This window comes from Gambusia affinis, linkage group LG12 (assembly GCF_019740435.1).
Source record: "Gambusia affinis linkage group LG12, SWU_Gaff_1.0, whole genome shotgun sequence".
Taxonomy (NCBI): domain Eukaryota; kingdom Metazoa; phylum Chordata; class Actinopteri; order Cyprinodontiformes; family Poeciliidae; genus Gambusia; species Gambusia affinis.
Window position 1 is genome coordinate 1,603,703 of NC_057879.1, and position 26,150 is coordinate 1,629,852.

Below are 26,150 nucleotides of genomic sequence, written 5' to 3' on the forward strand. Positions count from 1 at the left end.
CTCATATGTGGAAACTTTTCAGTGGTCTGATCAATGCATTCTGTATTGGGATTCCTGATGCTGTTACCTGTTTCTGGGAATTTGTTAGTAGTTTTCTCAGTGAGCGGTATAGCCACTGTTTGCACAGCTAGCTTTTGACAGTTGGACTATTTTTATGTGCAAAGATTTTGTGATATGCCTAATCTACATATTTTTTGTCCTTTACACCAGGGGTGTCAAATTCCAGTCATCAAGGGCCGATGTCCTGCAACTTTTAGATGTGTCTCTGCTGCACCACACCTGAATGGAATAATTAGGTCATTACCAAGGCTCTAGAGCAGGGGTGGGCACTCCTGGTCCTGAAGGGCAAATGTCCTGCAACTCTTAGATGTCTCCCTGGTCTAACACACCTGAATCCAATAGCTGAATCACTTCCGAAGTGCAGTCAGGTTCTCCAGAGTCCTGCTAATGATCTCATTATTTGACTCAGGTGTGTTGAAGTAGAGATACGTCTAAAGGTTGCAGGACACCAGCCCTCGAGGACCAGGAGTGAGTGCCCACCCCTGCTCTAGAGAACTTACACAAGGAGGTAGTGATGGCCAAATGAAGCCTCATGAACCAATGAACCTTCCCGGCCCATTGCTTTGCCCAAAAGTTCATTACTCGATGCTTCATTCATTTCTCACTAGTGACATCTGCTGTTGAAGCTGTGACAGCCTTGTCACTCAGACAGACATATTTAAAAACAATTAGTAAATGCAATATTGTCCCAAAGTTTTTGTCAAATTCACGTTTAGTAACAGGAGAGTCAATTAAATCCTATTTAGCTAATCTTTTTTAGTTATTAAAATAATTTGTAGTCAATCCTGATATATGTTTACTGTCAGTGGCTGTTTTCTTTTGTCACTGACTGATTTAACAATAGACATTTGCTTTAATGTATTCGGAGTGCAGTGCTTGTTGGGGCAGACAGTTTCCTTTGAGTTTTCATTTGCCTCCTGAAAAACAAAAATTCTTCAAAAGTTCTTTTTCTTGGATTTCTATTGGCTCTCTGATCTGATTCCTTATATTTTTACTCACCAGCCAGGATTTTACTTTTCCAACAGCTTTAAGTCTGTTTCTGTTGTGTAAGACTGACATATTTTTGCAGAACAAAGAAATAGTGGAAATTTCAAGAAGGTGAGAATTTTGGAGGTGAAGGGTTTAATTATTGTTATTTAAGAATCTTATGAGTGAATCATCTCAAGTATTCCCTGATGTCAGTTTTTTTTCTTCTTGCTGGCTCCTTTTCAATCAAGTTTATTTGTGTAGCACACTTCATCAACAATGCAGTGTCAAAATGTTTTACATAATAAAAACACAGAAATATAAAGTCACAAAATATGCCATAATCAACCATTGAGAAAACTAGTAACAAACATTACATTTTGATGAGTGCCATCATCAAAATCATTAATACAAATCTGATGCAATCAAGCAGCGGCTCATCACGCTTTTATTTTGAAAACCAATGTTAGAATAATTATGTTTTGTTATCATTCTTACATAAGTAGTTACCAGTTTGATTTTCATTTAAAGGTTTAGTATTCACACCCCAGAGAGGAAGAATTTGTTAAACCGTGTGAAAGACAAAACTTGCTCTTTCCCTAAACCTTGAAGCTGCAGGTGCTTCTTATCTTGGTATAGTCCTTAAACTGCGAGTGTGTAGAATGAAGTTCTTCCTTGTTTCAGAATAGCCCCCTTCTTTTTATTTATCACTCTCCCTCATTTCACTCCCGACTCCTTTCTTTTCTCCTGTTTAATAAAAAGACAGAGAGTCAGAATGCATGGTAAACACCTTGGAGAAGAGGTTTGCTGTGTCTTCTCCTTCTGCAGAAGCTTGGTTGTAAAGTCATAAACGCTGTCTGTGGTTGTCTCTTTATGAAGGTTTGAGAAATGCCTATCAACCGATACGCAAAATGAAGCAGTCACGTGACCCATGCAATGCGAGGCATCGTTTGTTGCCAGTCATGTGGTTTTAAACAAGACGACACAAGCCTCAAAGCAGGGCTTCATCGGACACGCCCCCTTATTACTCGGTACAAGCCTTGAAGCCTGGCTTCAGATAGCCCATCACTACAAGGAGGTAATTAAGCCATTTCATTCCAGTGTTTTGTACCTGTGGCACATCTAAAAACTGCAGTATGACTGGAGTATGACACCTGTGCTTTACACCTATTCTACAGTAAAAAGAAAGAGGCTGCTCTAAGTGAAGGACAGAGAGCTGCACAGAAAGCAGCTGAAATCCTAGTCTATCAATTTTCAGCAGTTCAAGAAGAAGTGCTACATCCAAGCAGGGGTGTAAATCCCATCTCATTATTGCAGGGGACCATAAAGAAGAAAATTTCTTAAGAGAAATTTTTTGGGGGTTGGCGAGGTTCCATTGAAATGTAATGTAAAATGTAGTTTAAAAACTTTTTAAACCACATTCAAGCTGCAAGACCAAAAATAACTAATAATGCACATCAAACATGTTTTATTCTCAATAAGCAGCCTATAGAGAAGTAAAACTAAAATTCAAATGTTGCTTAGATACGTGTTTTGTTCAGTCTGACTGATCTAATCTCTGCTACACTTTTACAAAAATTTAAGGTTCTAAATACAAAAGCTTTAATGCAGGGGTCCCCAAAGTCGGTCCTCGAGGGCCAGCCTCCTGCATGGCTTAGTTCTCTCCCTGGTTTAACGCATCAAACTGAAGTATTTATTTTAGTGCATGCGAAAATTAGTTGTTGGTACAGATTTTCCAGGAAAGATTGTGTAATCACATGAAAGATTTTGGAAAAAAAAAAAAGAGAAAGAAATCAGTGCAACTTTAATGTCAACAACAGGCAACAGTTCTGTATATCCATTGGCAGCCTTTCCTCCTGTCTTCAGTTTTTGCTTTAACGAGTAACTTCTCTTAATAAAATTCCTCATAAACACCGATTTATCGGAATGGCTAACAATACAAGTTATGGCCTATTTAAATTATAACTTATTAAGTTGCTTTATTTTTAAGCCGTTTTTAGTTTTGGCATGTCCTCGGTGACTGAGAACAAATAAGTAGATAGAAATGAATATCTGGGGAGTATCATGATTTAAACACAACACTTAAAGCACGAGAGTTTATGTAGAAAAATATTCAGATTTTATTTTGCGGTTTTAAAGGCTCTACATTGAAGACAGTGAGAAATAAAGGCATAACTTTTTTGTAAATTTCTATCTGTTCTCTCTTCTGTTCTCGGCTTCCATACACAGAGCTGGGTCCACTTGCTCAGTCCCCCTTCCCACCCCCACCCCCCCGACACCAACAACCAGATCTTCTTGTCCAACATCAGGGTCTCTGATCTCGTAAATGCACTTTTGGAAGCATGGTCAGAAATTCCCATTGACACACTCCTCATTCCCAGAAGCAAAAAAAATGATCAGTAAAAGGTTATTATCAAATGACCCAGACTGAAATTGGGGACCAATAAATCATAATTTATGATAAAACAAGAAAAAATTAATTCAAATAATTAATCTTAATATCCCAGCATCAGGGCATTCTGAGCCAATAGAAAATCATGGAGATTTTAGATTTTTAGATAGACAAATAATTTATTTTTTTCCTCAGTAAGACAATAAAAGGAAAAAAAGGGAAGTTCGTCAGGAAATATTTGACACAACGCAATGAGTAGTGCACATTTTACTGTAGAAAAATAACAGATCAAGTGATTCATCCCAAGAAAGAATAAAAGAGATGAACTTACAGATCACTGGCTGATGACAGGTTCCTGGAGGGACCTTTAGCTGAAAGGTCAAAGTCAGAGTCAGAGCGGTACAGGAAGGATTCCCGTCTCTGACTATGAGGATAGTTGGCCTGGAGGACTCGACCAGAGCTGGAGCTGCTCTGGGCATCCAGGGGGCTGCGTGCCACTGATAATCCATTCTCCACATCAAAACTATGAAGATAGAAATGAGCAGAGATTCAGAGAGTTGGAAAAATAAATCACAGCAACAACAGCCTTTAGGAAACAGCATGAAAAGAACAGACAGACATGAACATAAGTACCAGGAGTCAAAATGTTAAGATGGACAGATTCCAGCAATCAAAACAACAATAACCCATGTCTAATCATGTCACAGGAATTCATGACATTCATATTTTGAGGAGGATACGGTTCACAACAGAAAGAAGGATGCCTTTTACACAACAGAAAACAACACAGGAGCTAGTCACAGGGGTGGGCAATCCTGGTCCTCGGGGCCTGGTGTCCAGCAACTCTTAGATGTCTCCCTGGTTCAACATACTTGAATCCAACAGCTGAATCACCTCCCAAGTGTAGTCAAGCTTTCCAGAGTCCTTCTTCTTCTTGTTGAAATTTTATTGGCGGTTGGCAAAAAACGTTAGGTGAGCATTACCGTCACCAACTGGTAAGAAGTGTGGACCACACATGACACACACACACACACACACACACACAAAAGAGAAACTATATATTATACAACTTACTCTGTTTCAAAAAAATCAAATATAGCCTTATATCCTCTGCTTCCAGAGTCCTTTTGCAGTAAACAATAATATCAACAATATCAAATTTCATTTTCATATTACTAAGATTTCTCATTAACTTGCTTCTCTGATACAGATAATTCCTGCAACTTAAAATAACATGCTCCAATGTCTCATCTTCCCCACAGTCACATTTCCCTGTCTGATGTTTCCCTATCAAAAATGGTGATCTATTTAGTCCAGTGTGTCCAATTCTAAGTCGTGAAATAATTATCTCTTCTTTTCTGTTTCTTTCTGTTCTTTGTATTTGTCCTACTCTCTTTTGGATTTTATAGAACCACCTTCTTTTCTTTTCCTCTACCCATAACTTTTGCCACCTCTCTTTTATTTTCTGTTTAATTATACCCTTTATTTCTGTTATACTAAAACTAACATTAATATCTATCCTTACCTGGTTGGTACTCTCCTTAGCCATCCTGTCTGCTATTTCATTCCCCTTAATCCCTTGATGTGCTGGAACTCATACAAAATTTACTGTTAACCCCATCATATTGATTCTGTAAAGCTTTTGATACAATTAATGTATCTGGTCTACTTTCTGACTGATTATTTTGCAAACTGAGTAATGAAGAACTAGAATCTGAGCAAATGATAGATTTTAATGGTCTGACCTCTTCCACCCATTGAACTGCTAAAAGCAAAGCAAGCATTTCTCCTGTATACACCGAAACTCCGTCACTAATCCTTTTCTCTACCTTGATTTGAAACTGTGGCACAATAAATGCTATCCCTACCCTATTAACTGTATTTTTTGATGCATCTGTGTATATTTGTATATAGTTATATTTATTTAAATACTCTTTTACTATATATTTACTCATAATGTGATATTTTTCTTTGTTCTTCTTTTCTAATAATGAAAAATCAACTTCAGCATCAGGAAGTATCCAAGGTGGTACTGCAGGTAATGGAACATATATCTAACTGATTTAAATTATTTTCATTAACTTTAGAGTTTATTATCCAGCCAAAGCTCTTTATCTGTTTCTTTTCCTTTTCCCATCCAGGTTTAAGCACTTCTAATGTTGGATGATCATTTCTTTGTCCCTGTAAATTTAACCAGTAGTTTAAAGATATTTTATCCCTTCTAACTTTAAGAGGTATTTCTCCCATTTCAACCTGTAATGCTGCTGTTGAAGATGTTTGTAAAGCACCGGTACATATTCTTAAAGCCTGATATTGGATCATATTTAACTTATGAAGGTTTGCATCGGCTGCTGAGTTATAAACTATACATCCATAATCCAAGACTGACCTAATTAATCCAGTATAAATTGCTTTTAATGGATTTCTATCAGCTCCCCACTCTGTTCCAACTAAACACCTCATTATATTTAATACCTTCCTACATTTATCGATTATTTTCTCAATGTGCACACCCCATGTCATTCTTTCATCAAAACACATCCCAAGAAATTTAAATTGTTTAACTCTTTCCAAATCCTGACCATATAATTTTAAGTTAATTTTTTCATCAACTCTTTTCCTTGTAAAACACATTATTTTAGTTTTCTCTACAGAAAGTTTAAAACCCCATTTATATGACCATTTTTCTACAACTGAAATTGCTCCCTGAAGCTTCTTTACAATAAAGTCTAAATTTCTTCCTTTTTTCCACATTGCTCCATCATCAGCAAAAAGTGAGAATCCCATTCCACCCTCTACTTCTTTAAACATATCATTAACTAACACTGAAAATAGTAACGGACTTACTATACTTCCCTGTGGTGTTCCATTTTCTATATTCAAACTGTCAGAATAATCCTTCCTTATCCTCACTTGTATTTGTCTTTCTTCTAGAAAATTTTTAATCCATCTAAACATATGACCATTCATACCAATTCTTCTAATTTTAATTAATAACCCTTCCCTCCACATCATATCATATGCTCTCTCAATATCAAAAAATATTGCCACAACACTCTCTTTATTCACTTGAGCTTTCCTAATTTCATGCTCTAAACATAAAACTGGATCTATTGTACCTCTCGCTCTCCTGAAACCACTCTGATAAGATGATATAAGTCCCTTATTTTCCATATAATATATTAATCTTTCATTTATCATTCTCTCCATTATTTTACATAAGTTGGATGTTAATGCTATTGGCCGATAATTTTCTGGTTTTGACTCATCTTTCCCTGGTTTCCTGATTGGAATAATCACTGCTTCCTTCCAAGACTTTGGCAATTCCCCCTCCTCCCATATCCGATTATACATTTCTAATAAAATATTTTTAGAAGACTCACTCAAATTACTAACCATAACATAACAAATTTGATCTTTTCCTGGAGCTGATAACTTAAATTTTTTAAGTGCCCTATTCAGTTCTGTTATTGTAAACAACACATTCAATGGATCATTCGTATCTTCCATTTGCTGTAATAAATCCTTGTTCTCTAAAATGGTATTTTCTCTTCCTTTTTACCCTTCTTCACTAATATTTTCAGAACTAGGAATTTTAGCAAAAGTATTTACCAAACTTTTTGCCTTTTCTCTGTCAGTAACTACTGTTATTTCTCCATCATTTAATATTGGATATCCACTCACTCTTTTAATCCCATTCATCCTTTTAATTGTTGCCCACACCTTAGAAATATCTGTCTCCCTCCCTACTGAATTACAAAAACTCCTCCAATAATCTCTTTTTGCATTTTCAACAATTCTTCTTACATCTGCTTGTAATTTCTTGTATTCATTCAGATTCTGAATGTTGTGATTTCTTTTTAACAATTTGAAAGCTTTATTTTGTTTCCTGATAACCTCAGTACATTTTGATGTCCACCAGGGCACCAACCTTCTTTCCCTTTCACCACCTTTCTTCCTTATAGCCTGATTAGCTGCTTCTAAGACAGTATTACATTATAGAAAAATTCAAATCATCAATACTACTACTCATGTCCACTTTTAACATTTCTATTTCAGTACTGTTCCTAAATGTTTCCCAATCTGCAGACCTAAAACACCATTTATTTATCCCTTTTATGCAATACCTCTCTATATTTAACTTTATTTCAATCATAATAGGATAATGGTAACTTCCTATAGTTGTTTTATTGATTACTTGCCATAAACAAACACCTGCTATAGAATTTGAAACTAATGTTAAATCAATTGCTGACTCTGTATTGTTTCTAAAATTAATTCTGGTTCCACTTCCATCATTTAGACATACAAAATTTTTAACATCCATTATTTCTTCTATGATATCTCCATTTTGATCATTATGATGACTCCATAATGAGCTATGCCCATTAAAATCCCCACACCATATAACTTTACCATCTAAAAATACCCCAAATTCCTCCATTAAATCTATTGAAAGTTTTTTACATGGATTATAGAAGTTAATTAGTTTAAATTGCCCATTTACTGTCCAAACAATATATTCTAACTCTCTTCCTTTAGCCAATAATCTAAATTGAATTCCCTGTTCTACGAATATTATACACCCTCCTCCAGATACTCCCTCTCTGTCTCTTCTAATGCTTTCATATCCTTTTATAACAAAATCAAGATTTGGTTTAAGCCAAGTTTTCTGAATACATATAATATCTAGATCTTCTTTAAATTCTCTAACAAATCCTTTAAACTCTTGTCCATTTGCAAAAAGGCTTCTAGCATTCCATTGTAAAATGATCAGTTTTTGTCTTCCTGTTGTCCAGCCTTTCCTTCTGCCCCCAGTCTCTTATTTTGTGCTCCCAAGTTATGTCCTTTATACGAAAAAACCTCTCTGTCCCTTTTGCAATTATTTAGATTTTTTTCTGTTCCTTCCCATTTTTATCTGTACAATTAATTACATATGCAATGAACTAAAGAATCTTCTCAACTGTTAGCACAGTTTCAGTTCCACTCTGTCTTTGTTCTGGTGTTGGATTCGGCTGAACTTTTCTTATCACATCTTTTGGCTTCAGCATAACTTATATTACAACTGACTTTAATTTGTTCAATTTCCATTGCTTTTCGTCTGACCTCACAACCTCCATAAGTCACCCTGTGTTGCCCTCCACAATTACAACAACTTTCCTTCCCATTTTTACATTCATCATAATTATGCTCTCCTCCACACTTTGGACATCTTTGTTTTCCCCTACATGCTGCTGCAATGTGTCCATATCTCTGGCTTTTATAACACCTGAGAGGAGGAGGGATATATGGCCTTACAGGAAAGCACATACACACGACTTTTACCCTTTCAGGAAAAACATTTGTATGAAATTCTAACATTACTGAGAGACATTCCACTCTTTCACCTTTCACTGTTCTCATCAATCTTTTAATTTTGATGACTCCTTTACAAAAAAATCCCACAAAAATCACATGTGGTTCACACAATTTTTACATGTGAATCACATGTGAAAGCACATGAATACGTGTGATTTTGGAACGTTTTGTGGTAAAATCACATGTGAGTCACACATTTCCACATGTGAATCACACATTTCCACATGTGATCACATGTGAAAATCACACCAAAAATCACATGTTCTCACATGTGATTTTACCACGAAACGTTCCAAAATCACACGTATTCATGTGCTTTCACATGTGATTCACATGATTCACATGTAAAATTTGTGTGAACCACATGTGATTTTCGTGGGATTTTTTTGTAAGGGCTTAAATACTGCGTCTGAACTTTTCTAAATCTTCCCCCACTGGAATACCTGTGATCACCCGTCTTACTACTTTATCCTCTCCCAAAATCTTTGGGTGCTCATCACTTTGTTTTTCTGTTCTTCATTTCTCACTGTAACCAACAGATTCCCATCTCTAAGGATCTTAGCAAATGACAGCTCTCCAAACTTCTTTTTTAATTCTCTCGACAGAGCTAATGGACTGAGTTGAAGACCTTCATCCTCCTTCCTAAACTTTATGATTAGCTTAGATTAACTATCCTAACTATCCTCTTGCAAACTACGTCATTTTCATCTGAACTATTTCCTTCAAGACTCCTTTTACTACGTTGTGTCTCTGTCAAGTTAGCTTCTTTTCGCTCTCTTCCTGATCCTCTACTACCACGCATAGGAGTCCAGTCACCTAAATCCATCTCATCATCTCCATCATCCTCAACCTGAGACGTCATAGCAGTCCATTCACAAACTAGTTTTATGCCAACCACCCAAGATCAGCAATTTTTGTGTCGATTCTGCTCTGTCAACTTTAGATTCCGCGTCAATCCTCTCCACTCGTCACTGTCGATCTCCTTCCCTTCACTTCCGTCCCCCCGCTGCGCCCGGAGCAGCCACCGAACCTGATTTTCTTCTGTTGCTGCCTTTCCAGAGTCCTGCTAATGACCTCATTATTTGACTCAGGTGTGTTGAAGTAGAGATGCATCTAAAAGTTGCAGGAAACCGGCCCTCGAGGCCTGGAGTTGCCCACCCCTTAGCTAGCAGGAACTAAAAATGTCTACTGTTACAAAATATCAGAAAACGGAATTGGATGGTGAAATATCCGCGAGCAGAGCCATCAAATAAAATAATCTCAGGAAGTCAGCTAGAATCAGCTCAGCTTTATTTTCAACATCAATGGCTGCTGAAAAAAGCAACAAAAAGCTGTTTTATTAAACTGAAGTTGATATAGGGAGGTGATGAGAGCCACAAAGAAAAGCCTCCAGCTCTGATGACAGCGTGCCAGCAACATGGCTGGCTTCATACCCACACCATAGACTGTTCTCCCTGCTGCCCTCTGGAAAGAGGTTCCGCAGCATCCGGTGCAGGTCCACCAGGTTCAGAAACAGCTTTTTCCCACTTGCCATCAGACTGCTGAGCTCTTAACTGGACTGCACTTGAAATAACTGGTCTCCACTTCATGTACATAGCTAAATAACTTCTATTTTACTGTCATTCCTGCACTTTATATTTAATATTTAATATTTATATTTATACTTTATTGTGTACGCAACGAAATTTTATGTATACACCCCTGTGCATACAAAATGACAATAAAGTCTGTCTAAGTCTAAGTCTAAGTCTAAGTTCTCATCACAATCATACAACCAAAAACTGCTTCATGACAAAAACAAAAACAAACAAAACATAACCAACGGCTGATGACAGAAAAGCCAACAAAAATAAAAACTGGGTGGAACCATCTGCAAGTTTGTTTCACCTTGATGCATTTGTTGGTGGTTTTGCTTTTATAACCCAGGTTTTTAACACCAGAAAAGAAAGATCAGGTGTTGGTTTTAGATGGATGAAGGTGAGATGTGTGCTGTGTGTGGAAGAGCTGGAACAGCACTGTGTAAAATCAGCACGAAGCTGCTGACGTGAAGTCATGTGAAGTCTAAAAATAACCCAGTGATCAGGTAAGGAGGAGTTCCTGCAGATCAGACTGAGGCTAGATGCATGCAGAGAAAAGCACCACAACTGGGCCTGTCTTTACAGTCAGAGCACGTCTCGAACTCCATCCCACGTCCCCGCTTTCCTACACCCCCTCTCCCCTCATGAGAGCAGGAGAGGGGGCTCATACACCCACAGACACATACATATGCAAACATGCGCACACACACTGCCCACCGACATTTAAAGCCAGATGAGTACACTGCTCTGTTTGCCAACATCATCGTCCTGTGAAAACAGTCAAAGAAGCTGATGGCTGTTTTACACTTAGAAGATTGAATTAGACATCTTAATGGATGTAGAATATTTTTTTATGTAGTTGATAAGCAATCTCTTAAGGTTTGCAGTAATGCAAAACCTGCTGAAAATCCCATCCATCCAGCTAGAATATTTCAATTAAGAATTACAGCTATTTCTAACAGTAATTTCTAAATATCCTTTTTCACCTGTGCAGTCATCTTTTATGTGAAAGACCAACACACCTAGAGCAATGAAGGAGACCAAGGAAAAGGAGACAACGTTGATAATGTATATCTAAAAATTTCTTCATCCCTCTATATTCCAAAACATTTGAATAAAAGCCAGTGCATAAGTACCTTCAGAGTCACCTAATTCCAGAGGTGGATAATGTTCTCAAAAATTTAACTTGAGTACAAGCAGCACTACTTCAACATATTTTTACTTACAAGTAAAAGTAAAGTAGTAATAAAGTAAAGTAGTAATCCAAGAAATGACTCCAATAAGAATAGAAAAGTATTTCATAAAAAGGGCACTCGAGGAACTGATCATACTTATTTATTTTTATTTTTTCCCTCCAGGGGGTCTTTTGAGGGCTCTAGTTCCCCTTAGGCTGACAGGGAAGGGGGAGAAAAAGGGGAAAGACATGCGGCAAATGTCGCTGGGTCCGGGAATCGAACCCACGACGGCCGTGTCGAGAACTCAAGGCCTCCAAATGTGGGTCACGCTATCCCCTACACCACCACAGCACGCGCTGATCATAATATTTGATTTATTATCTACAAATAATGTCTTCAGACAGACAAAAATATAAAGTTATGGGCAATCAGAAACTAGATTCTATTTTTGTTTTTGCATCAACCTCCTGTTTCCATGCAGCTATTTTTAGCCATCCCATAATGGGGAGCAGGCTGAGAGAGGCAGCAGTGAAGCTAAGAATAGAGTATCAGGTAGAGCGCTGAGCTGTCCTCCCTCTATCCCACTCATCTCACTATGGCACAAGCTTCCCTCCATTCATGAATATCCAGGGAGGAGGTTCTATTCGAAGCTCCTGCTGAGCTAAAAATAGATCCTGGCTGAAAATGTCGCCCACATCTTTTGCTTGCAGGGATTTCTCTGCAATGAGCTCACTGCAGGAAAGTCACTCACTCAAAAATCTGTTCAACACATAGAACCTATAACATAGAACCAAGTATGATATGTAAACTAATGTTGACATCACTTTGCTCTTTTTTAGAAATGGTATTTTATTATTACACTTATAAAGATACAGCAGTTTATCAGGAATGCCTTCCTAGTTCCTTTTTTGGACCCTTTTTTGCCATCAAAAATATTCCTAAGGGATTCTGATCCAAATGGAGCTGTTAGTGACAGACATGAGCAATAACCATATTCAGGTAAGCTCCATTGATTCTACAGTATAGAGAACCAATCCTGCCAAAATTAGAATAAATTAATGCTCAATAAATAAATAAGCATAAAATTGAATGCACACAATAAATAAATAAAATATATTGGCACTAATTAAATTATACAGTAAGACATAAATGTATACATCCTAGCAGTTCCATGGATGCAGGCTCAATCATACAACTATGCACAAAAAGTTCTTGCAACAGATTAATTGTTTCTTCCTCTCTGTCCTTTCCACCTTTAACAGTTTATGATTGTTGTAATCCACCAATCTGCTCCATGAACCTCTTATTATCTGCTGCACCAATAAATGTAACTGTCCAACAATGGGAATATCTCTTTTTTTTCCCTTCTTGCAGAGAAAATCTGGTTCCGGCATTGGAAAGCAGCCGGACCGAATTAAAATTAAAAATAATTTGAATATTTGCTCTTGTGAGGATTTGTTGGAACTTGTTAATCATATCTGTTCTAGGCTGATCCAGTCATCAAGCTTTCTGACATGCCCTCCACAGAGAAAGATGAATGTCTCCTAATAAGATCAAGAACTGCCTCAGATGTTTGTGTCCCTTTCCAAATAGTCAGCAGAAGGTATTCAAGGATGGGAAGTGGAAATCAAATATCACATCCAGTTCTGAAAGCACACAATATGTACCTGTTATGTCAAAATGCTTTTATATCTTTCTTACAAATTTAGAATAAATGTCACAAACCATGCTCTGTGATTTTGGGTTAATTTATGATTAAGGAGAACTATACTCCAACAAGCTCTAGAATAATCTTGGAATGCGGAAAAAAAAAGTGAGGGAGTCTGAATAGTTTTTGGCACCGCATTTCATTTTCTAATTGGACTCAATTTGCACACTGTTCATTCTGAATGAAACCACATGGTACATGATGATCAGCAAAACAGCATGAACTACTTCCTTGTTGACCCTGTTGTATCAGTGCATGATGTTTCATGTGTGAAGTATAATTAGATACAGTACAGACCAAATGTTTGGACAGACCTTGTAATTGAACTCAATTACAAGGTGTGTCCTGGGTATTGAGTCAGCTCAGCAAACCTTGCCATTAGAACAGGATTCCCCTGTAGGCCTTTGATGGAATTGCAGGACATCCTCAAATAAATAACAAGTACCATTACACTTTCAATAAAGTCAACTCTAGAGCTCCCTGAAAGCAAGAATTTGGTTTGTCCTTTCTTGGCTTTTAAGTGAAAACAATGTAGCACAGTCAGGGCAAAGGTCAACCTATTAGAGATTATCCTATGAGGGAAATAAAATAAAGTGCATTTCAATGACTAATGGTGCAAAAATAATGAAAATTTTGCCTTCTTACAGATCCCTCATAATACTTGACTAAAAAGATAGCCACCTGTATGAAATTCAACAAACATGGTGGAACATAATAATTGCATCTGGGATCTGGAATCCAATCAAACTGGCCCAAAGCATCTACAGCAACATATCCCACCCAGACACACAAACATATGGATCTAATTAATTTCTCACCCAAAAACTAGAACTGACATTCCAAGTGATAACAAAAGACTGCGAAGAGAGTGAGAGGTAACAAAGAAGGAGTCAATATGTGTTTTTTATTAAAACGTCTGGGCCGGTGAGAAGTGTGATTGATGGCAGCTTGTCGCCCTATACTTGACACTCTTCCTGCGTCACTGCCTGTCATGGCAACATCAATCCCATCTGGGGAGCATTAAAATACAGGAGCTACCGGGCAGAGTGAGAAACAGGCCTGTAAAGCAGGACAAGCTGTCATCTGAACCTTCATTCATCATTCCTGGGCCTGTGCTGTGACATAGCCAGAGACGGAATTAGTTGCACCCAAGTCAACTTGTCTTACTGGTTCAGTCATTTATTCAGGAGAGACATAAACGATCAAAGTCAGGATGGATTTACTACAGGTGACAGAGATCTGAGCTCAGTAAGGTGAGACAGAATCTAAATCCTTATGCCGACTGAAATCTTACTACGACACAATCTAAGCTCAAAATGTCTGTGTGATTTTCAAGAATTAGAATAGAATAGAATTAGGGGTGTACCGTCTTATTCGTGCCGATTTTGTTCAATATTGACAAATCGGTGATCGGCCAGGGAGAGGTCTGACTGACATGGCCGGTAGGACAAAAAGAAATTGGTGATCAGCCAGAAAACAGCAATCCGTGCATCCCTAAACAGAATATATCTTATTGATCCTCCAGAAGAAATTGCTTATTTGTTGACAAGCTCGATTTAAAGAGTTAAAAATTTATATAAAAATAAACAATATACAATTAATAAAAAATATTTAAGTATGACACTATAAGTAATTTAAATATAATGTAAATATAAAATTAATTAATTAATCAATTAATTAATTAATTAACTGTAGCTAACACAGTTTGTTAGCTACAGTTGTAAGCTGCAAGATCGTTTGAACCATTCTCCCAGAAGAGCATTTGTGAGGTCAGACAGTGATGTTGAATGAGAAGGCCTGGCTTGCTTTCTACACTCTAATTCATCCTGAACGTGTTCTGTTGGGCTAAGGTCAGGACTCTGTGGAGGTCAGTCATCTTCCTATGTACCATACTCACTCACCCATGTCTTTATGAATGTTCTATTTTGGACATTTTAAAAGATTAAGAATTCCTCTCACCAAAGCTAAGAGCTCAAAGCCGACTTCTCAAAGCAGCTATGAAAATCCACTTTGGAAAGCTTCTAGTGCACAGTTTCTGAGCTAATCTGAAGAAGGTTGGCCTTCTAGAACTATTTGACTCTACAGAAAGTTGGTGACCCCCTTCACTCTGCCTTACCATCTGCTGATCCTATTTTGTGATCTTATGTGGCTTACAACTTATTGTGAGAGTTTCTGTCATTCCCAATTTCTTCAGTTTAGTTATAATCTCTCTAACTGCTCACAGTGGATTTTAGTAGCAGTACTATCCCTGGAATTGGCTGAGCTCCTGAGACTAACCCATTCATTGACAAATGCTTGCAGAAGCAGTCTGAATGCCTGGAACGGCTTGGAACACCTGATTCAATCATTCAGTGCCACATATTCCTGGGTTTCAATATAAATATTACTGCTATGGCTGCTAATAAATGTTTATTAAAATTATGCTTACATGCTATCTATATTTCACTTCTTTTTCAACACACTGAAAAAACATTCACGTTGCTGAGCTCAGCACTGCTTCTCTGCTTTGGTTAAACTACACACAATTCTATGCTTCATCACTACACCTGTCACATGACCAAAAAATTACTACCTGACCAACCTTCTTCCCTTTCCATCCAGAAACAAAAAGCAACAAGATGGAAGTAAATATTGGTTGTTAATATTGGCCCAGTTCTATTTATTGGACAGACTAATTTTTAAATTAATATCGGCCGATAATGATGTTAGAGTCAATATATTGTGCATTCTTATCTTCTTCGGAAACCAAGGAAGTTCCATAAAACTTTGAACATATCTTTTCATTGGGACATATGTACTTTGTGAAGACAAAAGTTCTGATTAACAGAGAACAAACCATTGCTCAATACTTTCAGTAAATATTGGTGTGTTGTTGCAGAAAACATGCATATAATTTATATTAGACAAAGTTATATTAGACAAATGCTGCATTTGGATGTGTATCAGAGTCCAGGGATGTTCCTAACCAGTTTTGGAGGAGTTTACAATGGTAAATATTAAAGTTGTTGTGAACTGGTGGCCGTAAGCACTTGTTAGAATAATTGTATACAAGTTATCCCATATTTAATTTGTTTTATTATTTTTCTATGATGTATTAAGATATGATGTTCATTACATGTTTAGAACAAAGTAGTACTTGTACTAAACAGTTCCAGGAAATGGGGACAGGCAAAGTGACTCGCTGAGATAATATCCACAGAGAGATACAGGAAATGAGTATTAAGGGTGTTTTCCTTACAGAGGGAATCTGTTTGGAATTAAATTAAATTTGTCTAAGTGTTGAAAATTATCGACACTGCAGTGTTTGAATACAATGGAATATTTGTTGCATTTAAATCAGTTAAATTAGAGTTTGATTCTAAAAATAATCTACATTTTATTGAAATTGGTGAAGTGTTTCAGCAGCAGAAAATTATTAGTTGTTGCTAGATTATAACATAAGTTGGCGATTTCTCGTTTTAAATGTGCACATATTATTTAAAACAGGATCTTGAAGACTAAAGTTAAATATTAAAAATTATTATACACAAAAAGATACTTAGAGACATGCAACAGCAAAGCTCTGAAGTAGAAAAATGATTGTGGATAACTAAAAAGGCAGCATTAAATACTGGTAGAATTTTCCGGGTAAAATAATAAACCTGTTTCATCAAAATCTCTATTTAAAGTAGTAGAAATTGTGATACATGCCTGTAATGCATCATCAATGGGGATAATACATTATGGATTTACCTTTTATATTATTCAATTATTACTGAAACTTATATTACTTAAACAAATAAAACATTTTGAAAACATGTCTGATCTGTGCTAAACATAACCCACAGGGAAACAGGGAACCCTAAGAATAAGAAGAAAAACGTTTCCAGAACCCAAATATCCTTTTCAAGCAATTCACATAAGTTTCATAGAACTAAATCAAAGTGAAGGGAAAAACATTGTCTGGTTATAATAGATGCCTACTCTAAATGGATAGAGTAGGCATCTATTGTTGCTGCATAGCTTCTCTGTTTCTGTCTCTATGCATTTAGAACAACTCTAAATGGATAGAGTTGTTCTAAAAGATGCTCTGACGGTGGCTAAAGCATTTGCAAAGAGATCATTTCCAGATATGGTATACCTGAACGAATTTATATTAATAATGGAAAACATTTTTTTAACCAACTTGTAAAAACTATAGAAATTATGTTTCATATTGATTTCAAATATCATTGTGCCAATCACTTTCAGAGTGCTAATTTAGTGGAGAAGAGAAAACAGACAAGCTCTAGACAAAATGTCTGGATTGGTTAAGTTATACAACAGCAAGTAGTTTTATAGCAGCAATATCAACTGAAAATCCTTATAAAATAATAAGTTGCAACCTTCTTCTTTAACGTGGTCATGAAATGTATTCTTGTTGCTGCATAGCTTCTGTTTCTGCCTCTATGCTTATTTGAGATTTATTAAAGTTTTTTGTGCAGTATTTTGTTTATGGTATATAAAGTTACATGATATAACTGAGACAAAGGTTTAGCCACAGCACAATGGATCAAATTACAGCTAACAAGAAGGGATCCTGTATGTTTTTATGTAAAATCAAATACAAAATGCTAAACACTATTCAAGCATTTGTCCTAACTCCACTCTGTTCTAATAACAATAAATGTGGAATGATATAAAGAAGAAAATAAAATGTTATGTTTCTTGTAATAGCAATTAAAAAAAAACTAAACAGAATAATCTGGAGGTCATCATTCAGGTCTTTCAGAGGAAACATGGCAAATAATTATTTTGGAAAATGCTGACGTAAAATATTTGATAAGGACTAATGGATGTTTTTGTAAGTTTTGCAGCTAATAAAAGTCAGCAGTTTGTAGATGTTATATAAAACGTAGAAAAAAGTTTGAATCCCACAGAAGGCGAGAAATGTAAGAAATTCAGTCTTTAAAACATTAGAAGCACAAAAAACTTCCTTCCTTTTCATGCATCAAGAACATAGTTAAATACAAAGATTATTGCACATTATCTGTAAAACAATCTGGGGAAAAGGCATCTAGCTTCTTATTTCATTCCCTCTTAAAAAATTATTTTTTAACTATGTTCTGGAGAAACAGTATTTCAAGCGAAGGCTGCAGTATGATGGTAGATAGTAGAAGCTAATGCTAAAGCGCTAACTTCAATTGAAATTGTATGTGCCCTTGAAGGACTACAATTAAAAGTTAGGAAAAATGAGGAAAGGAAACTCAACAACTGTGTCAAGAGTCTTCGCCTACTTTAAACAAGCAATTAACTACAAAATAACAAGTACCATCGATAACAAAAACTTCTACACAGATGTTGAACTTTATCCAACAGAAACTTTACACAACAGCCAACTAAATTAGGCTTCAGAATTTATCTGGAAAAAATTCTTTAGCTGAAGCTAAGGGTGCTAAACATTTTCAAAGTCAGCAAAAGTGCTAAATAAACAATTAGCTTTGCTATTAGCAATTTATCGGAAGTGAGACCACAACTTCTGAAAGTGTCATAACAAAAGAAATAGAAAGTTTGTGTCCCTGTTAATGAAACTGGCATGTAGAAATAAACGAGTTTCTCAGCCACTTCAAATGGGAGTGATATTTTTAAAGAGAAAATGACCTTTGACCTCAAGAGGTGCCATTTTTACAAACAGAACCATATGCAACCTCTCATAGCCAGCTGGAGCATCTATTCATACAAGGATAACAGAAACCAGACGAAAAAGAAGGAGGATAAAAAGAAGTGTGAGTGGAAGTGAGGTAGCTCTTAATTACCGCCTGCGTTTGTGTTTGATGTCTATGGGCCTGTGACAGAGCACCCCGAATGTTTCCACTCCGCACAGTTATACTCCGCTCCACAGAGTAAAAGATGCCGTAGTTCGCCGACACACTCATCTTTTCTTTTGACAACTCTGTTTAAGTCTTCCTCACCATCCTCTTCTCAGCCACTCTGCTGTTCTCCCCCTCTTGGTGCTCCTCAGATTGTGGCCGTTCTCATCCCTGTAAAACCTGAAACACTTCCTCGTCTGCTTTGTGGTGTCAGGTCGTCCGCCTCTCCATGGCTTCTTGAGGGCTCTCATCCCCCCTGGCAGGAGCAGAAGGCAATTCTAAAACAAAGTGTCAGCGACAGAGCCAGAGCGACTGGGACGATACGATCCGCTCGTGAAAATCCGACTCTTCTTAGATTAGACGCAGATTCGGAGTTTCTGCTTTCCTGAGACTAAATTCCTCTGAGTAGTGCTCTCCCAGGAGTTGGTTGGATAGCCATAAAGGCTGAAAGAAAGCTTTTAATCACTCTCTGCACCAATCTGCCCCACATGTACATCTTGTCTTTGCCTGAGTCTAAATGTGTCTCAGACTCTGCCCTCTCTCACTTTCTGTCTACTCTCTCTCTCTTCTTATGTTTCCCTCTCATCTCTGTGTGCTACACCTTTAATCACAGAACAACCTCAGACCTTTCTCTGTTAGCGTAGGCCTATCCTCTGCAGGAATATTCTGTCACACCCTTTCGATTGTGCACAGATCTGTGCAACCTGTTTGTGTATGTGAAAGAGTGTGCGGTTTTTCAAACCATGTGTGTGTGAGGGGCTGTGTATGTGTATAGGCATGTGACTAAGCAAACGTACATCACACACAAATGGGAACGGGTTTCGAGTGAGTATATAGTGTAAGATAGAAAGGGGGCGGGATCTGCCTATCTTAGCTACAGGTCTCTTTCTCCCAAACACTGTGGATCCTGAAACAGAAGCAGGACATATTATCCTCTCCAGATGGAGTGTGTCGTGTGTTGGTGTTAGTGCATGTGGTGTGTGTCCGTGGGCGAGTGTGCGTGGGTGTGTGTTTGTCAGTAAGTCTTGTCTGTGTTCTGTAAAGAGATTGAAGACAGAAGGAGTATGATAAGGTATTATAATAAGCAGCTCTGAAGACTCGGCTCACTGCAATCACATACACGCACGCATTTACTCTCAACATGTACAACTATAATAGCTCAGGCATGAGCACCCCGTACCCTACTGCAGACTCCATAAATGTGAAAACTAAATTTGAAACCCCAGCTGGTCAGCCTTATGAGCTTTTCATAAAAATACAGGACATATCTGACTAAAGACACCATGACTCTAAAGATTACTGAGGGTCAGTAAATGATTTTCAAACCCAAAAGAAAGATTTTTACAAGCAACATTGAACATGTCTTAAAAATATATTTTCCAATGACAGTTGAAGTTAAACTCAATTTAAAAACAATTTGTTGTTCATATCTGGCCTCTTTTCCAGAGTGATAGTGTGTAGTCATACAGCAGCCACAAACATGTCCACGCAACCTGCCAAGCTGTGACCCACGGGAGACCGGAGAATGCACAACGACCCCAGTTCATGAAGCATAAATATGCCTTAAGGCTTTTCTCATTTTGTCACATTGCAACCACAAAACAAATGCATTTTTAATGGATTTTACGTAATACACTGAGGCAATAGTCTATTACATATTACAAGAAATATCAAATAAAATCCTTATAAATGCACTGAAATATAAAATGACAAAATGTGACAAGGTTCAAGGGGTATGGATACTTTTGCAAGACACATTATGTTGCCATGTCAACATCAGCCACTGGTGTGAAACGGACAATAAATATAATCCAGATGTGACTGAAACCAAGCACACAAACTCAGCTTTGCAGGCCAGGAACTCGTCAGTGACATGGTGCCACACCCAAAGGAAGGATCTGATCTGTCCTTTCATACACAGATGTCTGAATAATGGAGCTAACACAGGCCCTTTGCTGTGACAACCTGAGTTCTTTTAGCTGAAACTGAAATAAAAAGAATGTGCCTGCATCGAAACAGCTGATTAACTGTACATACAGTACATGCAGTATGAAGTAAGGTTTTACCTACTTTAGATATTTTCTGTAATCCTTTGTTGTGATGCTGAGTTTCTGTGTCTGTGGTGCATGGCCAAGACTTCCATTTAAGGAATTGTAAAGAGGCTCATCAGCAGGGACCATCAGACCTGACAACATGATGTACAACCCCGCAGTAAAAGGGCTTTCTGGAGACTGAATGGCAATATAAATTCAATCAAACTATTTCATCTCCTATTTAGTCTTGGACTTTTACTTTGCCAAAGTAGGATTAGTTCTTCTCTCTTGCAATGCCTCTTTTCTCTTACTGCATCTTTGTTAACAGCATTCATGCACCCACATACTGAGTGTAGTTCCTCTAGTTTTGCTCTGGATAATGTCCTATGCTTGTGCTTTTCACAGTGTGGAGCATGCCTCCCCTAAGGGGTACTAGATTTCTTCTGGGGTTGCTACATGAGGAAAAAAGTACAAACCAGAAAAAGCAAATGCGAACATTTAACTGCCTTCAACAAGCCTATGCCATAGACAAAATGCAAAGAATTTTAGTAGCTAAAGCTATGATGTGTAAAGCTAGGTCTCTAAGTAACCCATTGATCGCATCAAATCGCCCCTGTATGTGGGCGTCATGCAGCGCTGTCACGGGATCTGCACCTCAGAATTTTGTAATTCGGCGCCACCTTTCACTCAAACTGGACAATTTGGAAAAGAGCATTATTATAAATAAATGGGCATTGCTTCCACTGGCATTGTCAAATTATAGGCAGACTGCAATTCTAAAACAGTGCAGAAATCAATGCCATTGTTCACAACTTCTCCTTCTGTCAGTGCGGTTGAAATTCTACTGAAGATTCTACTAAGCCACTGAAAGCTTAGTGAAAGAAATTGCAGACGGAAAACTGAAGGGAGATGAAAATCAAGAGAAACTGGATGGCCATGACCAAGCAAAGGAGTGCGCAATCAGGTGTTGCAATGAGGCCATCTTGCAAGGGAGGGAGACAACGCGCAGTAGCATGCACAGTCCAATGCATCAACCTTAAACCTAGCTTTAAGAAGACAGATGGGCAAAACAAAACAACAAAAGAAAAAAAGAGAAGAAAGTATGGTCATGATTATTTAAAGTATGGATGTTCATAGGCTGGATCTACCCATGCTGCAGTGCCACAGTGTTGTCTGTCAAACTCCAGGAAGGATTTGTCATGTGGCTCTACTCATATCAGGTAAACTCAACAAACTCAACATCAGTTCTCCAAAGGGTTTCTCAATGTTCCATGAGTCTGTGTCCATATGATGGAAAACATTGTGATATTTAATGAAAAACAGGCACTGAATATTTGGTTCTGCTCAGTGTCTTCACATTACACTTAAGCTAGTCTCAGTCTGAAGCCCTGGTCAGTCGGGCCAAAAAAAGCTTTGACATGAAACATTTAAAACTCATAAAATGATGAGACACAAATCCTGGATGACCCTTCATTTGAGGGTTTATTAGCCTGTTGTTGGCATAGCGGCCTCACACCATCGTCTATTGGCTTCATGGAGGCTGGCTTGCATTCCTGATCTGCAAGCTGGATTGTAGTTATCGAGGAGTGCAACAGTGTATGCCAGAGTTGTTGACTATATGTCATTTATTTGTGGTTTGTTTGTTAATTAACATGTTATTATTCTTTTATGCTTCAACGTCTGTTTCATGTGGAAGAAAACACCCAATCACAAAACCTAAAATATGGTTAATTGTGGCACTATAAGATGACAATTTTTGTTATGACAAAACAAAGCACTTTATATGGTCATACTTATAAAAATGAATAAAAATCCATTAAAAATGTTATAGTTGTGATTCAAAGTGTATTTGTTTAGTGTTCAGGAACTAAACAAAAATTTACAAACAGACCAGATCAAAACTAGTTTGAACAAAGCTCCAAAAATGACTGAATTTATTTAATATTGTTGTTCTGTTGAATAATCTAGTTTGGATGCAGCTATGAGACAGATGACCCAATTCATTATGGTGTAAAGCAAGCCCAAATCTCCTGCCTTCCACTGCTGTGTTTGGCAGTTGGAGGAATTTAGCCAGTGTACTGAGTTGGATTTAAATTTAACTCATCCTGTGTTTGTTTGTTTTTTGCAAATTTGTTAAAAGCAGATAACAAAAAAATTATATTTACATACTTATTCACAGCCTTTACTGATATGATGAAGCTCAAAATTGAGCTGTTTCCACTGATTGTCCATGAGATTTTTCCACAAATGAAATGAAGTCAACCTGTGGTAAATTCATTTGACTGCAGTGTGTGTCTTGATTTGAAAGACAAACACCCATCTAGAAGGTCCCACAGTTAACAGGTCAAAGGTCAAACACCAAGCATGAAATCAAAGGAATTATCTGTAGACCTCAGAGAGAGAATTCTCTGAGGTCTACTGGGACTTTCTTGCGCTGAAGGTCCCAGTAAGTTCAATGGCATCCAAAATTAGTTAGTGGAAGAAGTTTGCAACCAGCAGGAGTGATCCCAGCAGGAGTGATCCTAGAGCTGCTGTCCGCTTAGGAGAGAAGGGCCTTTAGTCAGGGAGGTGACCAAGAACCCAATGGTTACTCTATCAGAGCTCCAGTGTTCCTCTCTGGAGAGAGGAGAACATTTTCATTGTTTAACAACAAACACGGATTAAAACCACAACCTGAAACCATCAGCTGTCAAATCTAACGTCCAGCGCTGGAAGCCCGATTGGACCATCTCTGCAGCAATCCACCAATAAGGCCTAGAAGGCAAAGTGGCCAGGTGAAAGTCATTCCTTAATAAAATGCTCACAACATCTGGAGATTACCCTTACAAAAAAATCCCATGAAAATCACATGTGACTTCCACATGTTATCACATGTGACTTTCACATGTGACCTTATGAAAATCACACGTGGTTCACACAACTTTTTCATGTGAATGATGTGTGAAAGATGTGAATCATATGTAAAAACACATGTATACCTGTAATTTTGGAACATTTTGTGGTCAAATCGCACATGTGACCACATGTGATTTACACATTCTCACATGTGAATCATATGTGATTTCACCACAAAACGTTCCAAAATCACACATATACATGTGCTTTCACATATGATTCACATTTTATTTATTTAGTAGCCCGTATTTTTTGCGACAGTAGGCAAACAGGAAAGGGGGTGAGGAGAGGGTGGAGGACATTCGGCAAGGGTCGCCAGGACCAGGAATCGAACCTGCGACATCTGCGTCGAGGACCAAGGCCTCCAAATGTGGGGCATGCACCACCACAGCACAATTCACATCTTTCACACATTATTCACATGAAGAAAAAAAAAGTTGTGTGAACCACATGTGTGGATTTTATGTGGTAATATGTGATTTTCATGGGATTTTTTGTAAGGATATATATATATATATATATATATATAATGTAAACACCAGAGCATTGAGGCCCAGATATACCACACCAGACAAGACCCAAGGTGTAGGTTGTGCAAGGAGGCCCCTGAGACAGTCCAGCACATAACAGCAGGGTGCAAGATACTAGCAGGGAAAGAGTACATGGAACGACATAACCAAGTGGCAGTCATAGTGTACAGAAACATCTGTGCAGAATATGGACTGGAACACCCGAGATCAAAGTGGGAAACACCCCCACAGGTGGTGGAGAATGCCCGAGCTAAGATCCTGTGGGACTTCCAGATCCAGACAGGCAAAATGGTAAGGGCCAACCAACAGGACATTGACGTAGCGGATAAACAACAGAGGAAAGCCGTTGTGGTGGATGTAGCAATACCAAGTGACTGCAACATCAGGAAAAAGGAGCATGAGAAACTGGAGAAATACCAGGGCCTAAGGGAGGAACTGGAGAGGGCCTGGAAGGTGAAGACCACAGTGGTGCCTGTGGTCATTGGGGCCCTTGGGGCAGTAACCCCCAAACTGGGGCAGTGGTTACAATAGATCCCAGGAACAACATCAGACATCTCAGTCCAGAAATGTGTAGTCCTATGCACAGCCAAGATACTGCACAGAACCCTCAAGCTCCCAGGCCTCTGGTAGAGGACCCAAGCTCAGAGGAAGAAAGAGAGAAAACCACCCGCGGTGGGTGAGAAAGGAATTATTATATATCACTTAATTGTATTTATTAAGTGTGATAAAATATATATTTCATAAAATATATATATGATTATATCATAGATAGAAAATATCTATGATGTTATAATTATTGTGAAGCATTTTGGTCAGTTAGGATTATTATAAATGCAATAAATAAACTTTGGTATACTCTTAGTCTTCTCAAGTCAGTTTGAATATTTTGTTAGGGCATCCTGTTTTTATTGTTTGTGTTTTGGATCAAATAGGTCATGTTTGTATTGTTGTCTGACTTAGGAGAACTGACGAAAATTATCTCTTGTGCCAACTCTGTCATATTAACATGGATTTTATATCTGACATGTTTCTTAATATGCATTGTCCAATTTTTTAAAATTATTTCAATGTAAAATTTTTTTATTGTATTACAGATGGATGTCAGTGTTTACTTGTCAGATGTATTCCATTGTTGACATATAACATTTCAAAAATATGATTATAAATGTTGTATATTAAATATATCTTAACTGTATAATAACACAGTAGAGTACTTAAAAATATTGAGAAATGTAATATGGGATGTGATTATTTTCATGGACTATGTGAACCACATGTGAAAAATGGGAACCACATGTGATCAAAGTGAAAACATGTGATTTTCGTGGGACTTTTTTGTAAGGTTACCTAAAGGCACCTGGAGGAAAACTCACATAGAACTCACATAAAACTCAGAATATTTTAAATTTGTTTCTTTACTTTACAACTCCTAGGTGCTTTGTAGTGTGTGAATATAACTGGGTTAGTTTCTCTCTCAGTGGTATGAATATGTTCAGCCAGTGCAGACAGGAGCTGATGGCTCAGATGCGGTCACTGGACTGTACTCTGGACTCTCATCTCTGGACTTCAACTAAAACTAATGACTTATTACAACTTGTCCACAAAGCTGATCTTTGAACCCAGCAGTT

The 26,150-nt window shown here is 37.6% G+C and overlaps 1 protein-coding gene across 9 annotated transcripts in view; it reads right to left on the bottom strand.

Annotated features, from left to right (window-relative positions):
* Positions 1-26,150, bottom strand: part of LOC122841507 (cAMP-specific 3',5'-cyclic phosphodiesterase 4C-like) — a 69,503-nt gene that overhangs the window by 15,368 nt on the left and 27,985 nt on the right. For 6 of the 9 annotated variants that reach the window (XM_044134839.1, XM_044134836.1, XM_044134837.1 and 3 more), the window contains one exon: positions 3,750-3,941. In XM_044134839.1, coding sequence (XP_043990774.1) covers positions 3,750-3,941 — 192 coding nt within the window. Of the gene's footprint in view, positions 1-67; positions 195-3,749; positions 3,942-19,010; positions 19,119-19,166; positions 19,579-26,150 lie in introns of those variants that run through there. The other 3 variants (XM_044134841.1, XM_044134844.1, XM_044134845.1) reach the window with 3 other exon arrangements.